The following is a 27116-nucleotide window of genomic DNA, read 5'->3' as shown; positions in this document are numbered from 1 at the left end:
TGGTGGCTGCTTATGTTATGTGTATGCTTGTAATCGTTAAGACTGGAGAGTTTTCAGGATAAAAAATAAACTGAATGAAGCACAGACAAAATGCTAGAGGAAAACCTGGTTCAGTCTGCTTTCAACCAGATACTGAATTCACATTTCAGCAGGACAATAAGCTAAAACATAAGGCCAAATCTACATTGGAGATGCTTACCAAGAAGACAGTGAATGTTCCTGAGTGGCCGAGTTAAAGTTTTTACTTAAATCTGCTTGAAAATCTATTGCAAGACTTGAAATGGTTGTCCAGCAATGATCCACAACTAATTTGACAGAGCTTGAAGAATTTTGAAATTAATAATGGGATGATATTGTACAATCCATGTGTGCAAAGCTCTTAGAGACTTACCCAGAAAAACTCACAGCTGTAATCGCTACCAAAGGTGATTCTAACATGCATTGACTCAGTGGTGTGAATACTTATGTAAATTAAATATTTCTGTATTTAATTTTCAATAAATTAGCTAAAATTTCATTTTGCCATTATAGGGTATTGTGTGTAGATGGGTGAGGGGAAAAAAACAATTTAATCAACTTTGAATTCAAGCTGTAACACAACAAAAGTTGGGGTAAGTCAAGGCACTTTACATTTGGGAACTTGCATATCCTGAGGAAGCAGCGGTCATTTCCTGGTCAATGAAACAAAAAGAAGGCCAATGATTAGACGAAGGCGTAACACACACACTTAGACAATTATGCCCCGCCTTCTCCACCTTCCTGCTCCTTGCGTACTCCACCTCTCATTCCCTGTGGCCCGGCCCGTCTTTCCCTTCTTCCCCTGTCCCTATGTGAGCGCCTGCCACTCTTGGCTGTGGTGCTGTATCAGTGTCATCACTCAGGATGGACTCCCCACCACTCTACCTGCCTCTGCTGCTGCTGACCAGTCTGCTCACCCTCTGTAAGGACCCAGCACTCTACTCTACTTTCTGAGCTCAGATAAGTTACCTTTAGTTTACCTTCTATTCATATGTATGTCTCTCTCACATCACTTGCTTTCTATTCTTATTCGTCCTCCTCTGTCTCCCTCCACCTATCTCCACTCACAGGGCAAGGGGCAGGAGCTCAGTCATGTAAGTATGAGACACAATTACTTTCTGTATTTGATGCCACTTTAATAAATGCACCAGAGAGCTGGAAGTGTCCTGGCATAGAGACAGTTTGAGGGCAGTTGGTCCTCTCTACGGTTGATAAGCAGCTATTTTTATGCCTCACACAAAATAGTTATTTTTGTAGGAAATGGGTATTGTGAGCGTCTGGCTTCCTTGATATTTTCATGTTTTTCATTCGATTTATTGAAGGTATTTTAAGCGGAATACGCAGCTGGTTTCATTGTTTAGTGTCAGCATGTGAACGAGCTTCTGAGATGTTGAACCTCTTTGATCCACCTACATTCTCAGATACTGTAATGGTTTTATTTTTCTCAGCAACTTAGTTCATTCTGAGCTCTTGGTGGGGTATTGAGAGGGAGCTGGTGGTATATAACTGTAATAACAGATCGTATCTATTCCCCGAAGGCTGAGTCACAAATTTGGCTCCAAAGTACTTTTGGCTCAGGTCTCAGCCTTTTCTCCTGCATGGCTGAGCTGTATGTGTTACCTATTCTAAAAGCATTACCAGAGAGGATGTGGAACAAAATGCCCGCTTTGTTGTGTCAGCTCAGGCACAATAGTGTTGTTGGTATTGAGTGCGAACAGGAGCCAAGGTAAAGCCACAGACCTCCCAGGGGAGGGGAAGGTTGGTCTGTGTTTGTTAAAGTGTTTTCCTCCTTTCCTTCCTCCTCCACCTCCTGCTTACTGTGCAGCAGAGTGGAAGGGCGCCAGGCACACCTCCTGCTTACTGTGCAGTGGAGTGGAGGGCCGCCAGGCACACCTCCTGCTTACTGTGCAGCGGAGTGGAGGGCCGCCAGGCACACCTCCTGCTTACTGTGCAGTGGAGTGGAGGGTCGCCAGGCACACCTCCTGCTTACTGTGCAGTGGAGTGGAGGGCCGCCAGGCACACCTCCTGCTTACTGTGCAGCGGAGTGGAGGGCCGCCAGGCACACCTCCTGCTTACTGTGCAGCAGAGTGGAAGGGCGCCAGGCACACCTCCTGCTTACTGTGTAGTGGAGTGGAGGGCCGCCAGGCACACCTCCTGCTTACTGTGCAGTGGAGTGGAGGGTCGCCAGGCACACCTCCTGCTTACTGTGCAGCGGAGTGGAGGGCCGCCAGGCACACCTCATGCTTACTGTGTAGTGGAGTGGAGGGCCGCCAGGCACACCTCCTGCTTACTGTGCAGTGGAGTGGAGGGTCGCCAGGCACACCTCCTGCTTACTGTGTAGCGGAGTGGAGGGCCGCCAGGCACACCTCCTGCTTACTGTGTAGTGGAGTGGAGGGCCGCCAGGCACACCTCCTGCTTACTGTGCAGTGGAGTGGAGGGTCGCCAGGCACACCTCCTGCTTACTGTGCAGTGGAGTGGAGGGCCGCCAGGCACACCTCCTGCTTACTGTGCAGTGGAGTGGAGGGCCGCCAGGCACACCTCCTGCTTACTGTGTAGTGGAGTGGAGGGCCGCCAGGCACACCTCCTGCTTACTGTGTAGTGGAGTGGAGGGCCGCCAGGCACACCTCCTGCTTACTGTGCAGTGGAGTGGGGGGTCGCCAGGCACACCTCCTGCTTACTGTGGAGGGCCGCCAGGCACACCTCCTGCTTACTGTGGAGGGCCACCAGGCACCAGGGAAGGGCCTTCCTCTGTCTGGAGGACTCTACCTGCACTGTATAGGAGAAAGCACAGAGGGAACTCCCTGGCTAGTCTTGAAGAATAGTCAATTTATCCGTGGTTATTTTGTACCCCAAATAGTAGTTTGCATTAGCCTTGGAGGTCATGGTGTCTTTGTGTGTCTGTGTGTGTGGTTGTCCAGTATTCACCATAGATAGTGTGACACTCAAACTGGACCCCAGTGGCGAGGTAACCAGTGGGACCTTGATGGACCTGAACTGTGAGGTCAGCGTGAGCCATGACCAGTCCCAGCCCCTGACACACAGCTTCAACTTCCTGAGAGACGATGTCCTGGTCTACTCCAAAAACACCACTGAACCTGCGGTCCTTCACCAGCTCACCCCGGCCAGGGCTGCCAACTCTGGCACTTACAAGTGCCAGGTCATAGTTCAAGACAAGAGCAAAGGCAGCAGCACCCACAGACTCACCGTCACAGGTACTGCTGAAATGGATCCATGATTATATTGACTTTCTGGTAAAACTCTGTAGATCTCTAGATCCCGTAGGGCGGTGCACAATTGGCCCAGCGCCGTCCGGGTTAGGGTTTGGCCGGGGTAGGCCGTCATTGTAAATAAGAATTTGTTCTTAACTGACTTGCCTTTTTAAATAAAGGTTAAATAAAATAAAAATATCTTCATTCGTAATCCTTATATGTAGGTGCATACAGTATCAAGTATTTTTCTCCTGATGATGCATGGTATGTGAAATCCTAGTGACTGACAATAATTGATTGTTCGACTACAGGCTTACAGACGCCTGTGCTGCAGGTGAACTCCCGGATGCCGTTTGAGGGGGATGAGGTGGCAGCTACCTGCAGCGCCCCAGATGAATCTGGCTCCCTGCTCTTCCACTTCTACCAGGACCAGGAGAAGATCAAGCAGGTGAGGGCCACTGGGAACTCAGTGGATACCAGGCTGGAGCTGAAGCATGCTGGGGACAAACACCTGCGCTGTTACTTTGAAATCACCATGCTGCCCGCTGCTGGGAGGTCCAACAACAGTAACACTGTCAAGGTCATGGTCGAAGGTAAGAGTGGGGTTGAATGCTGACTTTAACTGTTGCATTTGTCATTGGAAGGTACCGGTTCAGATTTATAGTAGCTATGGGCATTATGCTTCTGTGTGCTTCAATATTTGATCACCTGTAAGAAAATAAATGTTGGGTTAAAGAGTTTCCCTGTTCTTCTGTTGTATCATTAGAACTTTTCATCACACCCGTCATGAACATTCTTCCTGGTAAAGATGTGATTGAGGGTGACATTGTCGAGATTGTCTGTCGAGTGGTGAAACCCCCCACCCAATGTGGCGGTCTTCCTGACCAAGGACAAGAGGGTGCTTAAGACAGCCTCCGTTAGTCTAAGTCATTCATTCAGAGTGCTGGCAGAGGACTCTGGGGAGTATGTGTGCAAGGCGGACAGAGGCAATGTGCAGAAAGAAGCCTATAAGAGCATCAAAGTCAAAGGCAAGTATTGGATGTCTGACTGTGTTGTAAAAGGTTGGGCCACATGACATGTAATAGTGAGCGTTTTCTAACTTAATTTAATGTTTCGCCATGCCAAAGTATCTTTGAATTTAATGTTTCGCCATGCCAAAGTATCTTTGAATTTAATGTTTCGCCATGCCAAAGTATCTTTGAATTTAATGTTTGACACTCTGCTTTTTCTGTCTGATCCCCACAGAGTTGTTTTCCAAGCCAGTCCTGGTGATGAAGCCCAGAGAGGTGTTTGAGACAGAGTTCTTCACACTGAACTGTTATACTGACCGCTATTCCCATGAGAGAATCAACATTAGTGAAGTGAAGTACTCCCTGTACAGGAACCAGGTCCTACTGACATCAGGAGGGAACTACAGTGCCACAGCACACCCCTCCCTTAATGGAAATTACTCCTGCCAGGCCCAAGCCCAAGGAAGAGGCCAAACCAAAAAGATCTTCAAAAACAGCACACAGATTGTCCTCAAGGCAAAAGGTGAGTCTCTCTGTGTGGTGTGGTGGTTAATTTCTTACCTGTCAAATGAGGAGAGACAAACTTATCACACAAGTCAGAGATATACTTAAACTGAATCTTTATTCACTTATTAATAAGGGAGCAGGTCAATACAACACACACATATAAAGTGAATCGATTGAGTGCCCTAAGATAATGATGGCTGGTCGACGAATCACCCTCAGATGATTTGTTGAGAGCTTCGAGACAAAGGTACAAAGGTCTTTTATAGCCAAGATACACCCCCTTCAGTCTACATGACAAACAACAGCTGTATGGAATGGGTTACAAGTTTAAGATTTGTATGAAAGATACTGCCTGCTGTGAATTATAAGTATCTGCTGTAAAAACATCTCATTGTGTAGAAACCAGGGTCTGGCCCCGAGCCATCTCTCCCTGGTAGCTTCCAGTCAGGCACACAGACACTAATCATGCTATGGAATGCGGTCTTGTTAGGTTTATCACCCAGAAGACATTGCAAATCTTCTGTCAGTGTTAAATCTCCTAGAGGCCCACTTTCAGTTGAACACACACAGATAGATGAGTGTTCTAACAACCCCTTATTATGTTGCATAAAACAACCATTTGATGCAATAACAGCATTATAACAATCTTGTAATTTTTGTTCTGACAATGGATGGGGTCATATTAAAAACACTCATTCAACACTCTCAAACATTGCATGTGCTTGATTTTCTAACAGTTTTTCTCTTCTCTGGTCTCATTCTGTCTTATTCGTTCTCTTTTTTGTTCCCCCTCTCCCTCTGTCAGTGCCTGTGTCAGTCCCTCTACTGAGCGTGGTAGGGGGCATGTTGATCCTGGGCAAGCCCTTCCAGCTCCAGTGTCAGAGTGACAACGGTAGTCTGCCCATCACCTACACCCTACTGAGCCCCCACAGACAAGCTGAGTTCAGGGTGGTTCGCAGTCCCTGGGATCTGGCCCTCTTCAACATCACCTCCATCCACAGGAGCACTGACATCCATAGCTTCTCCTGCAAGGCCGAGAACAACCCCAGTCAGCCCCACATGGAGAGCTCAGGAGAGCACCTCCGACGCACTGCCACCATCATAGGTGAGTTGGCCACACCACCTGTTCATAACAGAACCAAATGTATACATACATACATACATACATACATACATACATACATACATACATACATACATACATACATACATACATACATACATACATACATACATACATACATACATACATACATACATACATACATACATACATACATACATACATACATACATACACCTACATACACCTACATATGGCTCTGGTTTATAAAAGGGAGACGCTGGTACAGTCAATCTAACTGATGACATAGTAGATTTACTGTAATGACTCAACAACATTAATTCCCCACAGAGCCAGTGTCCAGGCCATTATTGACCATGACACCCAACATGGGGGACGTGGCTGAGGGGGAGAACCTGACCCTAACCTGCACTGTCCAGCGGGGCACACCCCCCATCACCTACACATGGTATCACACAAAGAGTGCCCTGCCCCTGCTGTCCAAGACCACCAATGGCATGCGATCATCCCACTCGGTTCAAGGTGTCAGTAGAGAGCATGGAGGCGGATACTACTGCGTCACTAACAACCCATCCAATGACAGCCAGAGGAGTGCCATCGTCACTGTTGGAGGTGAGAGGGGAAGGGATCTTGCAGATGAAAGTATTATCACACAAACACACTGGTGTGTGACTAGAAGTCCTTAGGTAAATCCACTGTGGCTGAACTTGACCTGAGGTAACCTCTGTAACCTTGCTGTCTGCAGTGAAGTTGGCTGGCTGGAAGAAGGGGCTGATCGCAGCATTCTGCATCCTGCTCACAGTGTCTCTCATCATCATCATCATCCTGGTTAAGAAATGCCTTCTTCCATTCAGAAGAGAGAGAACAGTGGAACTGTCAGTGTGAGTAGGCGTGGCTTTGATTTCATCATACTACCATCGTCTATTCACAAACCATTGAATGTACAGATGTTGCACAATTCTTTGTTTGGGAAGATGTGAATATTAAAGCGATAAAGATCATATAGGAGTTTCCTGTTTAATTGTTCATTGTGTTTTCTTGTTCCCCTCTCTCAGGAAGCCAGCAAGCACTAAAACAGACGAGACTCTGAGACTGACCCATGGAGAAGTCAATGAGGCTGCCAATGGTAAGATCTGTCTACTGATTTACTGTACAGTAGAACCTATATCTGCTGTCAGGACTTCACACTACTAAACCATTGGCCCATGATAGAAAGTTTATGGAGTCTTGCAGACCCCTACCATCTCAGCCCAAACCTTGCTCCAACCCTTCCTCCTCTCAGGATGTCATCTCTCTTCCTCTCTGTGTTCCTTCCTCCTAGCTTGGCTCAGGGTAAAGAGCAGGTGAGGGGATGCATACCTAATATGGCAAAGCAATGAATGTTTCATCCAATTGGATGTGACCGGTGTCCTGTATGACTGACCCCTGGTTTCTGTGTTTTGCAGTCACTCCTGGGGTAATGGGAAGGAGTGTCTGGAGTGATCACGTCTCAGGCTCAGGTAAGTGTACCAGAGTTCATGAGGTCAACTCCTATATTTCAACAGTAGGAGCATTAAATATGTAACTATTCATGTCTAACATTAAGTGTGACTATTGTAGAGTCTGACGACCAGACCAGCGAGGAAACTACTGAGGTACCTGTGCCACAATACACTGAGGTCCATCCCCAGGAGGTAGACCTCACCAGAGGTAAGAGACTGACCCATCCTCTTAGCTGGGAGGTGCTAGGCTTCAAATGCACATGTCAACATTATTATTGATCTATTGCTTAATATCAAATAATCATGAGCTGTCCACTTGCATTTTTTGATTATGTCCCTATGAAGCATTTGTTTATGCATTTCTAGCCCCTGTGAAGAAAGGCACAGACACTGTGTACAGCGAAGTGCGGAATTCAAATCAAGGTAAGAGTAACATCCTGTTGAATGTTCATTGAAGCCCTCTATACACTAAGAATTGCAGGAAACCAGGCCAGGCCTCTAAACATCTGCATTGTCAGTGAGAGAGGGTGCCGTTAAGCCAGCCGCTTAGCCAGCTGTCCACTTCCTGCTCTCGTCAAAGGGAACTTCCTGTTATTACAATCCAACCCAAACACAGGGTGCATCTGTCAAGCGGAGTCAGAGGACAGACTGCTCCCTTGTTAACCCCTGAAATAAGAACCCACACACCAACCATATTGTCCATTGTTGAGTAATTGACCTACTCCTTGCAAATGTCAATGGTATTTGTATCAAACAATGTTGCAGCGCAGGGGAAGAGAAAACAATCATGGGCTTTGGCCTGCCTCGATATTGTCAAACAATGGGCTTGTCGGCAGGGAAAATGACTAGTAACACACACATTAGTTGTTGTAATGCGATAAGCCCAAGGCGTCAGTCTTGAGGAGAGGTGGAGGTCCGGGGTGGAGGGTGTTGTTTTGGGGAAGGAGGAAGCTCTGGGTGGAGGGTGTTGTTTTGGGAAAGGGGGAGGCTCTGGATGGAGGGTGTTGTTTTGGGGAAGGAGGAAGCTCTGGGTGGAGGGTGTTGTTTTGGGAAAGAGGGAGGCTCTGGATGGAGGGTGTTGTTTTGAGAAAGGGGGGGCTCTGGATGGAGGGTGTTGTTTGGGGAAAGGGGGAGGCTCTGGGTGGAGGGTGTTGTTTTGGGGAAAGGGGAGGCTCTGGGTGGAGGGTGTTGTTTTGGGGAAAGGGGAGGCTCTGGGTGGAGGGTGTTGTTTTGGGGAAAGGGGGAGGCTCTGGGTGGAGGGTGTTGTTTGGGGAAAGGGGGAGGCTCTGGGTGGAGGGTGTTGTTTGGGGAAAGGGGGAGGCTCTGGGTGGAGGGTGTTGTTTTGGGGAAAGGAGGAGGCTCTGGGTGGAGGGTGTTGTTTTGGGGAAAGGGGGAGGCTCTGGGTGGAGGGTGTTGTTTTGGGGAAAGGGGAGGCTCTGGGTGGAGGGTGTTGTTTTGGGGAAGGGGGAGGCTCTGGGTGGAGGGTGTTGTTTTGGGGAAAGGGGGAGGCTCTGGGTGGAGGGTGTTGTTTTGGGGAAAAGGGAGGCTCTGTGTGGAGGGTGTTGTTTCGGGAAAGGGGGAGGCTTTGGTGGAGGGTGTTGTTTTGGGGAAAGGGGAGGCTCTGGGTGGAGGGTGTTGTTTTCCTGAGCTTGTCTCCTGCTCTTGTTGTTGCAGGTGAGTCAGAGTCCGAACAAGCTGACGGCGTAAGTAGAGCAATGTACTAACAAATACACTCATGTACGTAACAGTACTGTTTTACATACAGTACATAGACCTTATGACTTTGTTTTGTCTTAGAGGGACCCCTTATGGAGAATATAAGATTCAATACAGGAGGAGGAAACTGCTGGAATACACAGATACTGTAGAAACAGACACTGGCTTCTTGTAATTTTTATTTTATTTTGTCTATTTCAGCAAGGTTCAGTTGAGTATGCCCAGTTAAACCACAATGACCATGAGTCAGAAGAACCAGAGCACGAACCAGACCAAGAACCCCGGCCTGAACCAGAGCCAGAACCAGAACAAGGATCAGAGCAAGACGGACAACTCTAATGACCACCATCAATATTTATTCTCTAATTTATTCAGCCCATTGAACAACTAGAGCTGTTATTTGTATATTTTCTATATTTTTTACACCTCTTCTTCTTAACCTTTTGTACAGTCTTTAAATGCCTGTAATTATGCCTTTGTGAACTGAGAATAAAACAATGCAACAGAATGGGAGACCTTGTCATGTGTCTCAATGCAACAAAAAAAATGTTATTGACGGTTTCCATCATCTCTCCTGAGAACGTGCACATAGGATGTGTGTTGTGACCCAGAGGAAAATACACACAAATACATTTCCCTCCATTGTGCGCTCAGCTCCATGGACAGGAAGGAAACCTTTGAAGCCTGCGGGGTGTAGTGACAGTCAGGCGCTGTGACACCCCCGTAGAGAAGCGTGACAATATGAGAAAAGAAAGTCTGTACCCCCTGGTGGGTGACCAGGCAATCCACTCTCCCTCTCCTGACCAGAGGAGGGCAGCACCTTGCTTACGATTCAGTAGGGAAACTTGGTGCCACGCTGCTGAAATCATGTGAGAGGCTTCCACTGTGTTTTAGCATCAAGGCATATCAGTTTCAGTTTCCATCCTTTCATGGCTTTGATTGACTCAGACGAGTAGTGACTCAATAAGTTATGAGGTCATACAGGAGTCAATTCCTTTTCTCAGTAGTTGGCTACCAGAGGAGATTAAAAACAGACAAACAAACATTAAAGTGAGGCTATATTGTCTTTGTACAAAGGTGTACACAGAACTGCTGTAATTTCAGAACCTCTCTTCAGTCCGGAAGGCTAGTGGAGTCATCATGCCCAAGGGAACACAACAACATTACATTAGTAAGGTCTGTGCCATCACATATCCTTGATCACAAAATCTAAATATCTATATTAGCTATATTGTATTTGTTTATTAAAAAAAGCTTAATGAGACATCACCAAGGTGATCTGAACAACAAAGGCCTATAGCCCACAAGAGGTTGATTCGTTCATTAATGTCATGGCACATGTTGTTGACAGTCCAGCTCATGTGGATTTGCCTTTTGACAGGAAGCTCTTAGGGACGTTGAAAGACTGACCAACCCTGTGTAAAAAGCCATAAAACCCTGACAACACAGCTAAACACCCACAGCCTGCCACCCACTTAAATGCTCTCAAATACATGCCCAGTTCAGTCTAACATATACTGTATATCTGTCACGAATCCCACCTCAGGTGGCTCCCCTGCCTGCTCGGGCGGCGCTCGGCGGTCGTCGTCACCGACCTACTAGCCGCCGCTGATCCTTTTTTCCTTTTCGTTTGGTATGTCTTGTTGTTTGCACCTGTTCCTCATTTGTCTTTTAATTTTGGTTATATAAGCCTGGTTAGCCCGCCCAGTGTTGTGCGGGATTATTTTAGCGTCAGGTTGTGTTTTTGTCGTTGGATGTGCTGGCGATTTACGACTGTGATATTGTATGCTGGCTGTGCACCTGTTTTGGGCACTTGGCATTTTTTCCACGCCGTTTGTGTTGGCGTCGTTCGTGTTGTGTTTTTTTATTTAAATAAACACAAAGTTACGTACCTCTGCTCTCTACGCCTGACTCCTACCACCACTCCTAGCAACCTTCTGACAATATCACAGGCCTTAGGATGAAGCATTTATCTTCATTAGAGATAGCACAGTTCCTTGTTTGGATTATGTTTCAGTTATTTGTGTGTGCATGTTTCAGCTGTGTGTGTGTTTGTGTGAGCACATGTGTGTGACAGAGAGGGAGCAGTACAGAGGGGGAAGTAAGGGTGAACCCAAGAGAGAGCTCTAGTGACAGTGTGTCTAAGCTAGGGCTCCTCCTTCCCCACCTCAGGTCATGTTGAGTTTGAAACACCATCCTAACAAAACACTATAATATTTAATGTCCATGCAAATCTATTGTGTATTATGATATGGTAAGCAATAAAATAAGTACTGCTCTTTTAGGTAATCCCCCAAGGGGAAGACAAAACTATCGATAAAGTGTTAAAGACAGCCCATTTAAGAGGAGGCCTTGGGTCCAAAGACTCATCTATGAATGGATAGTTTTCCAAAATGAAAACCGAATCTCCATGTCTCAGCAGTCTGGATCTCTGCAGGTTGTTATTACTGTATCGTTACATCACACACTGCAGTTTCAGCTTTTAGAGTGTGGGTGAATTAATCATATTACTTAACAGGTCTGCCCTGACAGCAGTTAGCAGCATATTTTGAGGACTGGCAGCTGGATATCATGTGCCGCTATGGAATTAAAATGACTGTAGCAGAAGTAGAATAAATAAGAATATGGTGGCTGGGTATTAATGAGTATTAACCTGTTCAAGCAATTTTTGGATGACATTTATTATAGCTCAGATTGGCTTTTTAATTTTCAACTGCACAATAATAAAGCCAAAGTGATATATGTTTACACCCTGTGTCCTATACTATTTTCCTCCGCAAGGACACTACATACAGAAATAACCCCAAGTTTGGTGAATCTGCTGAGACCATCTCCTGCATACCTCGCGGCGTCAACCCAGCCACCATCCCCTCCAAACCCTGACATGTCCTGGCCATGGATGGTGCTGTCCTCTTCAGAGGGCCTGGTCTGATGTTTGAAGAGCCTGTCTACCCTGTCAAATACACGCTGCTGCATTTACCATGTTCCTGCATCCATCATGTGAGGTCATGTGCAGTCATAAACGCTGTGGATTCCTGTTACATGTCATCTGCCCATCTGCACAGGAGAAGACCAGACGGCATGTCCTCCATAGTCACAAGACCAATGGCGTGGTAACTAGATAGGACAGGTTTTCTTAATGTCTTTATAATGTTGATACAGTAGGAGAGAGGGATACATGTGTCTTTGGAACTTTTCACATTTAGAAGTGTGGGACGCTGTGTCCCTTTATTTTTACTGCCTGTGTGTTCGTGTCTCAGCAAGGAAACCTGATCCGGCCCCTCCTGTATCTGAAGCAGGATTCCAGCTAAGCCATTGGCTACGCTGCTAAAATTGGCACTTTGACCCCTTATGAATATTATGTTTTTCACTTGGCCTTATGGGGCCAGTGTTGTGCACTGCTGAGACTCAGTGGTGAGGTCATCGCGGCAGCAGGTTCATAAGTACCAGGTTTCCAGGTACTTATGAGTTTGTGCTTTCCAGTTGTACACAGTGTTCAAGTTTACTGTGTTTTACAGATGTCACAAAATACTTCTATTAGCAGACACCATAGTTACAGCTAAAGCCCCTATTAATAATGTCTGACCCAGTCTGTAGACTAGGGGAGGATACAGAAAGGATCCATCAAACACATGTGTTGTGTCATCATAGTGGTCTCTGACTTGTGGTCAGACTCGATCAGGTGATGCAAACTTCCACTTCCACCTTTTTTGCTTCCTCCTCATGGTACGGCTAGTTACCTGACTTGCCTATCATTAGACACACGTCACCAGGAAACGCGGAGATTCAATCATCTCTTCTCTAACTCTTCTCAGTACAACTGCTCCTTCAATTTCTACCCTGCTCTCAATATTCCCTGGTTTTCGTGTTTCCATGCATACATTTCTTATGTAAACTTTATGTTCATTTTCCCCCTCTGTGGAATGTTGTTCCACTCCTTTTCAATGGCTGTGTGAAGTTGCGGGATATAGGCGAGAACTGGAACACGCTGTCTTACACGTCAATCCAGTGCATCCCAAACTTGCTCAATGGGTGACATGTCTGGTAAGTATGCAGGCCATGGAAGAACTAGGACATTTTCAGCTTCCAGGAATTGTGCGCAGATCTTTGCAACATGAGGTTGTGCTTTATCATGCTGAAACATGAGGTGATGGCGGCGGATGAATGGCACGACAAGGGGCCTCAGGATCTCTTCACGGTCTCTCTGTGCATTCAAATTGCCATTGTTAAAATGCAATTGTGTTCATTGTTCGTAGCTTATGCCTGTCCATACCATAACCCCAGCGCCTCCATGGGGTACTCTGTTCACAACATTGACATCAGCAAACCGCTCGCCCACACGACACCATCAGCCATCTGTCCGGACAGTTGAAACCGGAATTCATCCGTGAAGAGCACACTTCTCCTACGTGCCAGTGGCCATCGAAAGTGAGCATTTTTCCACTGAAGTCGTTTACGACGCCAAACAAACAATCAATACCTTGGTGAGGACAACGAGCATGCAGATGAGCTTTGTGCAGAAATTCTTTGGTTGTGCAAACCCAGTTTGATCAGCTGTCCAGGTGGCTGGTCTCAGACGATCCCGCAGGTGAAGAAGCTGAATGTGGAGGTCCTGTGCTGGCGTGGTTACACGTGGTGAAGCCGGTTGGACGTACTGCAAATTCTCTAAAATGACGTTGGAGGTGACTTATTGTAATGAGATGAACATTCAATTCTCTGGCAACAGCTCTGGTGGACATTCCTGCAGTCAGCACCCCAATTGCGCGCTCCCTCAAAACATTGAGACATCTGTGGCATTGTGTTATGGGACAAAACTGCACATTTTAGAGTGTTTTTTTATTGTCCCCAGCACAAGGTGCACCTGTTTAATGATCGTGCTGTTTAATTTAACATGACATATGGAATTGTTTTAAGATGGTAATACCATGGATAATTTAGGTATTTGATTTTAAATTCTGCTTTTTTTTTATCCGCTTCTTGATATACCACACCTGTCATGTGGATGGATTATCTTGGCAAAGAAGAAATGCTCACTAACAGGGATGTAAACAAATGTGTGTACAGAATTTGAGAGAAATAAGCTTTTTGTGAGTATGGAACATTTCTGAGATCTTTTATTTCAGCTCATGAAACATGGGACCAACACTTTATATGTTGTGTTTATATTTTTGTTCAGTATAACTACAGAGGGTAAAGCTTTGATTTAGATCATTCGCATGTTCAGATATTGAATATATCATACTTGTGTAGTACTTTTTTTGTAGCACAGTTATTTACATAGTAAAATGGTAATTACTTAAGCAATCTTTTTTTTTACCTTTATTTAACGAGGCAAGTCACTTAAGAACAAATTCTTATTTACAATGACGGCCTACCCTGGCCAAACCTGGATGACGCTGGACCAATTACGCGCCTCCCAATCACAGCCAGATGTGTTGCAGCCTGGATTCAAACCAAGGACTACAGTGACACCACTTGTGCTGAGATGCAGTGCCTTAGACCACTGCGCCACCCGCTGCGTCAGTCCTGTGGAGTAGACAACCACCGACATAACATGTAATTGGAATCCTATTAACACCCACCGTATACATTGCCCGTATGTTGTCAATGGGCCGTGCGGTGCATTCTGGGTAAACTCCGACAAGGAGAACTCTCCTTCAAGGAGTCAATTGGGCGCTAGCACAAAAACCCAACACGAGCAAGAATTACATGAACAAGAAGCTCAACATTACAAATCTTTTCCAGGATTTAAGATAATTAACTTGTTCTCTGTAATATCGTATTGCTTTAGGCAGGTTTCTCGACTCCTACCCTGACTTTTATAAGGGATTTCTGCCTGTCTGTCTAGTCCAGACTCTAGTGGCCATGTGTATATTGTCTAGTATATCATGGGCAGGATTGACTCTAGCAATGGGAATTCCAAACCACCCATTGTATAAACAATAATAACCAATCAATGATCATTTCTTATATGATTTGAATCTAAAGTAGTCAATACTATGACATTGTATTTAGAGTAATGAACATAACTCATTTAATAACTAACTATTTGGCCTAATAATATCTGTCTCTTCATAATATCATGCATTATTTCATCCCTAATGGCAATGTAACGGGCGTCGTAATGATTGGACCAAGGTGCAGCGGGAACGTGTATACTCATCTTCTTTATTAAATTTAAAAGAAGGAAAAACAAACAAATCACATATACAAAAACAACGAACGACATAAAACAGTCCTGTCAGGTGCACAGACACAAAACAGGAGACAACTACCCACAAACCCCCATAGCACAAACACCCCTATACATAGGACCTTCAATCAGAGGCAACGAGGAACAGCTGCCTCCAATTGAAGGTCAATCAACAAACCCTAAACATAGAAGTGGAAAAACTACACTGAACATAGAAAAACACTAACCTAGAACATAGACCAAAAACCCCGGAACACTCTAAACAAACACCCCTCTTACATAATAACATAGCCCAACAAACCCCGAAACACTCTAAACAAACACCCCCTGCCACGTCCTGACCAAACTACAATAACAAATAACCCCTTTTCTGGTCAGGACGTGACAGGCAACTAATTCTAAACTGGTAGTAGGAACTTTACGTTCTCAAATCAACTCTTCATATGACCTTTCATAGGTTGGTCTCTCTGTCCTCTGGTAAACAGTAGACGTGATGATTGAAGTGCAGAGCTGAGGAGGAGGTTTGGTAAGCATGGATGGCTGCAGGGCAGAGATTGACTGTGTGTGGTTGTCATCTTTAATAGGACTAATAAGTCTTGTCAGCTTGGCTATTGATAGGTGTGTATATTTTACATAACCTCTGTGTTTCCTTGAAAAGCTCTCTTGGCAGGTGCATGACTGAAGACAGCGCAGCCCCAACCTGCTGGCCTGCAATAGGTCAAACTCCAGCTGGAGATTCTATTTGTGTTACATAATTAGGTCACGTAGCTTGCTTCCCCCTTTTTTTTACCATCCAATCTTTTGCCCGCTGGCTCCTCAGTTGAATTAATTCCTGTCATGCAACCTCCACAGCTACTAACGAGGAACGGTATGCCAGAGATATGCCCCAACGGTGTGACAATAAGAGGAGGTCACAGGGGCGAGAGCCCCTGCAGGCTGATCCTCCATGGTGGGAGCAGTGTTGGTAAGGGCACACACTACATGGATATTGTGTCAGAGATTAAGGAGGGATTAGTCTTGAGGTAAGTTTCAATAAGTCCGTTAGTTGTCACAGTTATTATGGACCTGTGTGTCCACCATGACACGGGATCTTATATTTTGCATTTATGTCAGTGTCCTCTCCTTAATGGAAATTTCATAGGTAGGAATGATGACTGGTAAATGGTCTTGTCAGCACTTTGCTATAGAGGATGCCATCTGAAGATTGTCCAGAATGCCATTGTTCTTTGATGTGGGTACAAGTTTGTAAAGGTTAGATACTGCATGTTACTTGTTTTAATCACTAGCCGTTCTCCTATCCATTGGCTGCTGAATGCCAACCATTCCCAGGGTAAAACTAAGTCACATGCCCCCATTGTGTAATCAAACATCAACAAATTAAATGCCCACACGGCTGGCCTTTCACCCCACCCTCATTTTCCATGGATGCAGGCCCGGCTCGGGTAACCCTATCCCCAGACAAGCAGGCCTGCACCCTGGCTCTCTCCCCTCCGTGTGAAGTCCGGACACTCCTGCTCTGGCTGTGGACTGGACAGCTGCTGGCCCTGTTTACTGCTGCGGCCCTCACGGGGTAGCATTCTTCATACCTGGTCACTGTCAGCAGCTACAGCCCCTCACTGTGGCCCGTGTCTCCAACGGGAGCACACAAAGCACTATTCTAAACATTCTAAACACATAAAACTAATGATCCCCTTCGGAACAGCTTTGGCTCTGTAAAGCGGGAAGCCTTTTAACATTGGTTTGCTATCAGTCATAGGAAACTATTATGGGAGCGGTGTTAATAGGGTGATATGTACGGTCAGTAAGTTCCCAGGTTCAACTGTTCTGCTCCATTATACAGTACCTTGCAAAAGTATTCATACCCCTTGGCGTTTTTCCTATTTTGTTGCATTACAACCTGTAATTGTATTTGGGTTTCATGTAATAGACCTACACAAAATATTCCAAATTGGTGAAGTGAAATTTTAAAAATTACTTGTTTAAAAAAATTCAAAAACAAATACCTGAGAAGTTGTGCGTGTATATGTATTCACCCCCTTTGCTATGAAGCCCCTAAATAAGATCTGGTGCAACCAATTACCTTCAGAAGTCACATAATTTGTTAAATAAACTCCACCTGTGTGCAATCTAAGTGTCACATGATCTGAGTGTACATACACCTGTTCTGATAGGCACCAGCGTCTGCAACACCACTAAGCAAGGGGCACCACTAAGCAAGCGGCACCATGAAGACCAAGGAGCTCTCCAAACAGGTCAGGGACAAAGTTGTGGAGAAGAACAGATCAGGGTTGATCACGCTCAAGTTTTTTTGTTTTTATTTACTTATTTCTTCTTTGTTTCACAATAAAAAAAGATTTTGCATCTTCGAAGTGTTAGGCATGTTGTGTAAATCAAATAATACAAACACCCAAAAAATCCATTTTAATTCCAGGTTGTAAGGCAACAAAATAAGAAAAATGCCAAGGGGGGGTGAATACTTTTGCAAGCCACTGTATACCTTAGCTTGGAGAGGGCCTCAATACCTTTAACTCAGAACAAATAACGCACTCTCACTCTCTAATATCTGCTATGTGGTAATAAAGGAAAGGTATGGCTAGTCAAGTGTTTGGCCAACTTTACACTTTACACACTCAAAATAATGTGTGAAAGTGAAAGTGTTCACTAACAAACATTGGTCTTTCTAAACGTTTATTATCTACATATAACCATTATATTATTAAGGAATGCAATCTCCTTTCCACCTTTCGATGACATATAAAGCCCTTGGCTTTGACTGTACCATTTGTTCTGAAGACAGCCTGAGACATTGAGGACAGTGTGTGAACCAGTTCAAGAAGCCAAGGGATTTACAGGCTATCTATTTGTATCCTTTTGAGGAGAGATTTGAGTGAGTTTGTGAACAACTTTCAATTACATCTATCTTTAGGTGGGTTCCATCTGTGTGGTAGGAGCTGCTTTATCTAGTGGATTTACACATCTGCATGAATCTATGTGATCATAATTAGCATTAACTATATACCCCTGTATTAAGCATAGGCTCATGTCTAATAGCCTGCTCTAAACCATTGTTCAGACCATGGTATAGGCATACACTTCAGAGTACCAGTGAAGCTCCTTGAAAGTCAAGGTGATATATTTCAGCCCTGAATTGTGACCACAAATAGTCACAATTCTAACTCTCTTTCTTTCAGCTTAAATTACCTCAAGGAATACTCTCCAACAATCATTGGAGCCTTGACTTTTAAATTGATTGGTGCGTTTACACAGAAAGGGTGCTATTTAAAACTGAGCCCCAACTAAATATAGCCTTGAAATTCCCATGGTGCCCTCCTTGTGTGATGGGTGCAGCAGCAGGCCTACTGTTTGTGTTCTTGAAGACGTGTGTCTTAGTTTCTCTGGGTCTGAGCACATCATATGATAAGCCTACCTATAATAGTTTTCAGGCAAAATGTCCACAATCGAAGTGCATCCAAGCCAAAGTACACAATTCATTTTTCTATGTGCTGTTAAACATGTAACTTTCCTGTTAACTTAAAATAAGCAAAGGCAACACTGAAAGTCAAACAAATTAATTTATCATTGATACTTTTCCGGGCAACACTATTTTGGTCTTCTCTCTGTAAGAAAATATTGACCAATTCCCATGGAAACTATGTCCTTGTGCCTTGAGGGCTCAGCAACTCTAGAGTCCAGAGGCATGGGAACCATGATGGCCATGCCATACATCTCGGGCCAGGTGGTGGACGCCGGACGCTCCCATTTGCAGAGCAAATAGCCCGATTTAGTTTGGGGTGGTCTGCCGTCCGTGCTAGGAACAAGGCTCAGATTAGAGGCCATGAAAGCTGTCAGATCATCCGTTTGTGGATGCCTGCCACAGCATGTTCAAATACACGCATAGAGGGCAGCGCTGATAAGCAGTCAATGGAAATGTGCCACATTATGTGATGCACAGCAAACTTTGTAGCCTCCATGTTTTGCAATAGTGGATGCCTACAATGAAGACACAGAAATGTAGGTGTAATTGTCGGTCACCACTTCCATGGGCTGTGAAAATCGTCACATATCCAGGGTACCTTTGGCCCTGATTATTACAATCCTGTAAACTCTTCAAACCAGAAAAGAGGATGGCCGTGTCTGAATATGCGTACTTGCATTCCAAATACTAAGCTGATTGAGTATTCGAAAATAGAACGTTTGAGAGTATGTGATATTCCGATAATTAAGTATGCTTAAAAATGCCAGCATTTCATACTGATTTCGGCTTTACATCAAAAATGTAAAACACAACTTCAAAGATATTCCTGAGCAAGCAAATCAGTCAATTGAAATTTATTTTACAAGGCAAGTCAGTTAAGAACAAATTCTTATTTTCAATGACGGCCTAGGAACAGTGGGTTAACTGCCTTGTTCAGGGGCAGAACGACAGATTGCACCTTGTGAGCTCAGGGATTCGATCTTGCAACCTTTCGGTTACTAGTCCAACGCTCTAACCACTAGGCTACGCTGCTGCCCCATAATAAATAAATTCATTAGGACCTAATCTATGACTGGGAATACTGATATGCATCTGTTGGTCCACAGATACCTTTAAAAAGTAGATGTGTGGATTACAAAACCAGTCATTATCTTGTGTGACCACCATTTACCTCATGCAGCACGACACGTCTCCTTCGCATAGAGTTGATCAGGTTGTTGATTGTGGCCTGTGGAATGGTCCCACTCCTCTTCAATGGCTGGATATTGGCGGGAACTGGAACACACTGTCTTACACGTCAATCCAGAGCATCCCAAACATGCTCAATGGGTGACATATCTGGTGAGTATGCAGGCCATGGAAGAACTGGGACATTTTCAGCTTCCAGGAATTGTGTGCAGATCTTTGCGACATGGGGCCGTGCATTATCCTTATGAAACCTTGAGGTGATGGTGGAGGATGAATGGCACGACTCAGACGATCACGCAGGTGAAGAAGCTGGATGTGGAGGTCCTGGGCTGGTGTGGGTACACGTGGTCTGCGGTTGGAGGCAGTTTATGGTAGAGAAATTAACATTCAATTATCTGGCACTAGCTCTGGTGGACATTCCTGAAGTCAGCACGCCAATTTACACGCTCCCTCAAAACTTGAGACATCTGTGGCATTGTTTTATGGGACAAAACTGCACGTTTTAGAGTGGCCTTTTATAGTCCCCAGCACAAGGTGCACCTTTGTAATGATCATGCTGTTTAATTTAAGATGACATATGGAATTGTTTTAAGATGGTCATACCATGGATCATTTAGGTTTTTGATTTTGAGTTATAGGACCCCTTTAGGTATGAAAAAGAAATATAAACAAATTATTTGGCCTTTACTACCACCCACAGAAATGCATTGAGTAACACATTCATAAATGGCAAAAAAAGACAATCAAAAATAAATCATAAGGAATAAGGTTTTGAAGTGTCTGTCCTATATCTATGAGATATAAGAAAGCTCAGGAAATATGTATATACAGTACCAGTCAAAAGTTTGGACACACCTACTCATTCAAGGGTTTTTCTTTATTTGTACTATTTTCTGCATTGTAGAATAATAGTGAAAATATCAAAACTATGAAATAACACATTTGGAATCATGTAGTAACCAAAAATATTGTTAAACAAATCAAAATATATTTTATATTTCAGATTCTTCAAAGTAGCCACCCTTTGTCTTGATGACAGCTTTACACACTATTGACATTCTCTCAACCAGCTTCATGAGGTAGTCATTTGGAATGCATTTCAATTAACAGGTGTGCCTTGTTAAAAAGTAATTTGTGGAATTTCTTTCCTTCTTAATGCGTTTGAGCCAATCAGTTGTATTGTGAGAAGGTAAGTGTGGTATACATAAGATAGCCCTATTTGGTAAAAGACCAAGTCCATATTATGGCAAGAACAGCTCAAATAAGCAAAGAGAAACGACAGTCCATCATTACTTTATGACATGAAGGTCAGTCAATGCAGAAAATGTCAAAAACTTTGAAAGTTTCTTCAAGTTCAGTAGCAAAAACAAATCAAGAGCTTTGATGAAACTGGCTCTCATGAGGACTGACTGCCACAGGAAAGGAGGACCCAGAGTTACCTCTGCTTACAGAGGATAAGTTCATTAGAGTTAACTGCACCTCCGATTGCAGGCCAAATAAATGCTTCACAGAGTTCAAGTAACAGACACATCTCAACATCAACTATTCAGAGGAGACTGTGTGCATCCGGTCTTCATGGTCGAATTGCTGCACAGAAACCACTATTAAAGTACACCAATAATAAGAAGAGACTTGTTTGGGCCAAGAAACACGCCAATGGACATTAGACTGGTGGAAATCTGTCCTTTGGTCTGATAAGTCCAAATTTGAGATTTTTGGTTACAACCGCCGTGTATTTGTGAGATGCAGAGTAGGCTAACGGATGATCTCTGCATATGTAGTTCCCACCGTGAAGCATGGATGAGGAGGTGTGATGGTGTGGAGGTGCTTTGCTGGTGACACTGTCTGTGAGGCAGAGTTAACCATCATGGCTACAACAGCATTCTGCAGTGATACACCATCCCATCTGGTTTGCACTTAGTGGGACTATCATTTACTTTTCAACAGGGCAATGACCCAACACACCTCCAGGCTGTGTAAGGCCTATTTGACCAAGAAGGACAGTAATGGAGTGCTGCATCAGATGACCTGGCCTCCACAATCACCCGACCTCAACACAATTGAGATGGTTAGGGATGAGTTGGACCGCAGAGTGAAGGAAAGGCAACCAACAAGTGCTCACCATATGTGGGAACTCCTTCAAGATGGTTGGAAAAGCATTCCAGGTGAAGCTGGTTGAGAGAATGCCAAGAGTGTGCAAAGCTGTCATCAAGGCAAAGGGTGGCTACTTTGAAGAATCTAAAATCTAAAATATATTTTTATTTGTTTAACACTTTTTCGGTTAATACATGATGCCATATGTGTTATTTCATAGATTTGATGTCTTCGCTATTGTTCTACAATGTAGAAAAAGAAAAAAAAATTAAGAAAAACCCTTGAATGAGTAGGTGTGTCCAAACTTTTGACTGGTACTGTATATATTTTTTACATATATTTAACAATTTTTTTGAGTAGGCACAAAACTACCTCCATACTTCCATTAATGTTTTAAACCGGTACCGGTTACCTTCAGAGGAGTCCCGTGACACTTTGTAGCCCAAATGCTTCAGATGCTAAAAACTGAAGTTGGCACATCGACTGTACTGGCTTGAGATGAGTCCCCTGACACTTGTGGGTGTCGTGGAACAAAACTGAGACCACCATAGTGTTCGTGAGAGTCTCATACTTCCATAGAGTGGTCATACTAGTTTGTAGTATCCGTTTGGATGCTACAGACGTTTTCGTGAGAAGACCAATCTAGCTCTGCCACCTTTCACCGCAGATGCGGAAATGCCACATCGGCGGATGCGGTAGATTGAGACGCATCCAATGCAAAACTGATATCTCTAGCTTAAACTGAATGATTTTTATGGGGATTTTGTTTAAATGTTACTTAGATGGATGCACCGATGCGTCAACCGACTCTAGGGGGATATATTCAGGGCCCTAAATGTGTGGCTCAACCAGTTGTTGGGGGAAAATCGAGAAGCCATGGATACGCTTTCTCATCACTTTTTCTAACATGGAAACTTTCCTGCTATAAATGACCTCATGTCTGCTGTCGATTCAGTCTCACACTTCTGCCACTGTTACTGGTGATTGCAGCTGGCATGGTGGAGGCTCCCTGTGCAAGGACTGAGGATTACTGGCTCCTGATTTAGATGTAGGCTTCCTATTCTGGCCTAGCCACACGTGCAGTAACTGGATCCAGCCGGCCCGAGCGTGTATCTCCCACTGGGCCTGGAGGATCCAGACTGAGATCCAGTCCCACACTGTTCACTGTCCAGTAATCCAGGTGTGTCAATCTGCTCCCTGTCTCTGCCCCCCTGATGAGAGCATAGTGCTGCCACCAATGGGGCTCACTGTGACCAGGGCAGGCCAGGCTGTTCTGAGAAGAGGCTCATCACGCCATGCACAGGAGGCACGCGGTACCTGGCACCCCATCATCAGTACAAGGATGCTGTCTGCCAACTTGGCAAAAGGTGTGCATTTTGTAGACAGCCCCATCAGCCCCATCTTTTGTCTTGCCCATTCACTGACATACATACACAATGTCTCAATTGTCTCAAGGTTTAAAAATCCTTATTTAACCTGTCTCCTCCCTTTCATCTACACTGATTGAAGTGGATTTAACAGGTGAAATCAATAAGGGATCATAGCTTTCACCTAGACTCACCTGGTAAGTCTATGTCATGGAAAGAGCAGGTGTTCCTAATGTTTTGTTCACTCTGTATGTATGCTCATATCTAAGGATGATCCTGAAAATAATGTATATGTCAATCATACAATGGAGTGCAGCAGGGGACTCCAGTGTTGATCCAGGAATAGCCAATATTCTATGAATTCTTGTGAAATCTTTGCTGACATTGGATGTTTCACTGTTCTGGTTTCTATGGTTTCATCTCACCTTGAACATATTTAGAGAGTGAGTCACCAACTGTCCAGCCACCAGCTTGATGAACGTCAACATCAAAGTGTTTTGGAATCCATAGCTGTCCGGTCAACATGATAAGCCTATTTGACAGGTTGTTAACATCACGATGCCTCTGTCTATCATCGGCTGTGTCCTAAACCTTTGGTCTGTTATTGAAGGTCGGTCGTTATAAGGATCCTAATACTTTGCAGTGGGTACAGATACCTGACTGGTTCAACCGCTTATTTATAGAAGGAAAATGTGCATTGCCAGGTAATTTATAACATAGATCTTAAACTATACAGTGCATTTGGAAAGTATTCAGACCGCCTGAATTTTTCCAGATTTTGTTACGTTACAGCCTTATTCTAAAATTGATTAAATTGTTTGTTTTTTTCCTCCGACCAGAAATTTGGAACTACCAAGAGTCTTCCTAGAGCTGGCCTCTTCCTATAGCTGGGGAGAAGGGCCTTGGTCAGGGAGGTGACCAAGAACCCGATGGTCATTCTGACAGAGCTCCAGAGTTCCTCTATGGAGATGGGAGAACCTTCCAGAATTACAACCATCTCTGAAGCCACTCCTCAGTAAAAGGCACAAAAGGCTGCATGACTGCTTGGAGTTTTCCAAAAGGCACCTAAAGATTCTCAGACCATGAGAAACAAGATTCTCTGGTGTTATGAAACCAAGGTTGAACTCTTTGGCATCACTTCTGGAGGAAACCTGGCACCATCCCTACGGTGAAGCATGGTGGCGGCAGCATCATGCTGTGGGGATGTTTTTCAGTAGCAGGGACTGGGAGATTAGTAAGGATCGAGGGAGGGATGAACGGAGCAAAGTACAGAGAGATCCTTGAAGAAAACCTGTTCCAGAGCACTCAGGACCTCAGACTTGGGTGAAGGTTCACCTTCCAACGGGACAACGACCCTAAGCACACAGCCAAGACAACTCAGGAGTGGCTTCGGGTCAAGTCTCTGAATGTCCTTGAGGGGCCCAGCCAGAGCCCGGAATTTAACCCGATTGAGCATCTCTGGAGAGGCCTGAAAATAGTTGTGCAGCAACACTCCCCATCTAACCTGACAGAGCTTGAGAGGATCAGCAGAGATGAATGGGAGAAACTCCCCAAATACTGGTGTGCGAAGATTGTAGCGTCATACCCAAGAAGACTTGAGGCTGTAATCGCTGCCAAAAGGGCTTCAACAAAGTACTGAGTAAAGGGTCTAAATACTTATTTAAATATCGTATTTCATTTTTTTATTATACATTTTTTGGGCAAAAATAAATAAATTGTCATTATGGGCTATTGTGTGTAGATTGATGAGGGACATTTTTTTTATCCATTATAGAATAAGGCAGTAACATAACAAAATGTGGAAAAAATCAAAGGGTCAGAATACTTTCCTCTATGCACTGTATACATAAAGGCTTTGCCAAAGTCGTGACACAACTGCAATTGCAAAGCATGGACTGTTCTCTCTTTTCTCATGGACTGTTCTCTCTGCTCCTGTCCGGCAGGCGGTACCGGAGCATTGGGTCTCGGACCAAAAGGCTCAGAGACAGCTTCTTTCCCCAAGCCATAAGACTGTTCAATAGACAGCTACCACTGCACGACCTGCACGGACTCTATGCTCATCCACAGGTATTTATTATGGATCCCCATTAGCTGCTGTTATCGTGTGTTTGTGTGTGTGTGTGTGTGTGTGTGTGTGTGTGTGTGTGTGTGTGTGTGTGTGTGTGTGTGTGTGTGTGTGTGTGTGTGTGTGTGTGTGTGTGTGTGTGTGTGTGTGTGTGTGTGTGTGTGTGTGTGTGTGTGTGTGTGTGTGTGTGTGTGTGTGTGTGTGTGTGTGTGTGTGTGTGTGTGTGTGTGTGTGTGTGTGTCTGTGCCTATGTTTGTGTCTACACACTAAGGCACACACGCCTACAGGCACACACTAAGGCACACACTGACACTCTTCTCACACACTCACACACTCACAACTGACACCACACACTTACACTCATCACCATGCACACACCCACTCACCACATATGCTACTGCTATAGTGATTATAGAGATTACTAACTTGAAACACTTCAGCGATTCACACACCAGGAAGCTTTTAACATGGACCTGCTTGGTGGTAATTGGCAGTATGTAATACTGTATGTGCCCTATAAGGCATGCGGGAGGTGGGACTGTATCTATGTATAGCACACTGAATGGAGGGTGATTCAACCCCTACAGATCACGTGAGCACTCCTTTTGGCATGTATCCAAGGGTGCTGCAAGAGGACAATAAACAAACAACTCCCACCAAACGAGGCCCTTCTCAGTCTTGGGTGGGTAGGGGCTTTGGGAAGGGGTAGCATCATAGTTCATGGAACCACCACCCTCTCACCACACTTCTTTATGAGAGACTGGTGAACTCTATAATCAGTGCATAAAGTCTCTTCCCCGAGCTGCGGTTATAAATTACTCTCACCTCAATTTGTCTAGACATGAGCTCTAAGACTTTTCCACCAGCTCCTCTGTGCAGAATGGCCAGCTGTGCTGGGTGGAGACAGTGCAGGGCTAAAAAAGGTTTATGTTCAGGGCCGGGGTCAGTTCTCATCCGAAGGTTAAGTCACCCATACAGTTCCAATCCCAACGTGGATAATCATAATGAGTTTAAAGGGACCCTCCAGTTAGGTCATGGATAGAGTTAATGGATGTATGTAACTTCATTTCTTTGTAACTGAATACACAAGCCTATTATACCCCTAATTACAATCAACTGTTCAAGAAGAAGGATGGTTTTGCAACAAGCTTTTATCTCCTCCTCATGGTAATACAATTTGCCATGATGTGATATAACATAAGCCTTGACATTTCGACGGTAAGTGAGCCAGTGGATCCTTATAGTGGAATTGTACCTAATGACAGATGCAGGACACACATAACAGGATGTACATTACAGTAGACTGTACTGCTTCTCAAGCCAGGCCTGATAGTAAGATGAAGCCTATGTTGTGGATTCTAGTCAACCATAAAGGTTGCCCCTTAGGGCACAGTAAAGTCTACCCTGCGAGACCTTGGTAAGAGAAAACCAGTGGGATGGTAGCCATGCTATTTTCATTGGCTAGCATGGAGCAGCTACTGTGAAATGTCCAAGTCCAAAGCCTTTGAAATCCAGCTTGAACCAGCTCTGCCACTCTTAGGAGTTCCTGCCTGCCTGCTGAGAACAGCTGGCATTGGCACAATGTCCCGGCTGTCACGGTTCACATGCACAACTTCCAACTCACAAAATCATACGACATGAAAATGGAGTAACCACAGTACCAACTTTACTACATTTCAAAACATTGCTTTGGGATTTGAGCTAATTTG

At 44.6% G+C, this 27116-nt stretch overlaps 1 protein-coding gene across 1 annotated transcript; it reads left to right on the top strand.

Moving 5' to 3' along the window:
• The first annotated feature begins 810 nt into the window (after positions 1 to 810).
• Positions 811 to 9538, top strand: pecam1a (platelet and endothelial cell adhesion molecule 1a). Its single transcript, NM_001140099.1, is given in 15 exon segments — positions 811 to 940; positions 1089 to 1112; positions 2937 to 3230; positions 3539 to 3820; positions 3994 to 4081; positions 4083 to 4255; positions 4473 to 4760; positions 5550 to 5849; positions 6159 to 6440; positions 6574 to 6709; positions 6884 to 6954; positions 7274 to 7327; positions 7428 to 7517; positions 7676 to 7732; positions 9227 to 9538. Coding segments are annotated over 15 exon segments (2211 nt in total). The 5' UTR covers positions 811 to 882; the 3' UTR covers positions 9241 to 9538.
• Positions 9539 to 27116: the final 17578 nt, after the last annotated feature.

Source organism: Salmo salar, chromosome ssa06 (assembly GCF_905237065.1).
Source record: "Salmo salar chromosome ssa06, Ssal_v3.1, whole genome shotgun sequence".
Lineage (NCBI taxonomy): Eukaryota > Metazoa > Chordata > Actinopteri > Salmoniformes > Salmonidae > Salmo > Salmo salar.
The sequence above is the reverse complement of the archived record's forward strand: the minus strand, read 5'-3'. Positions and strand labels throughout refer to the sequence as shown.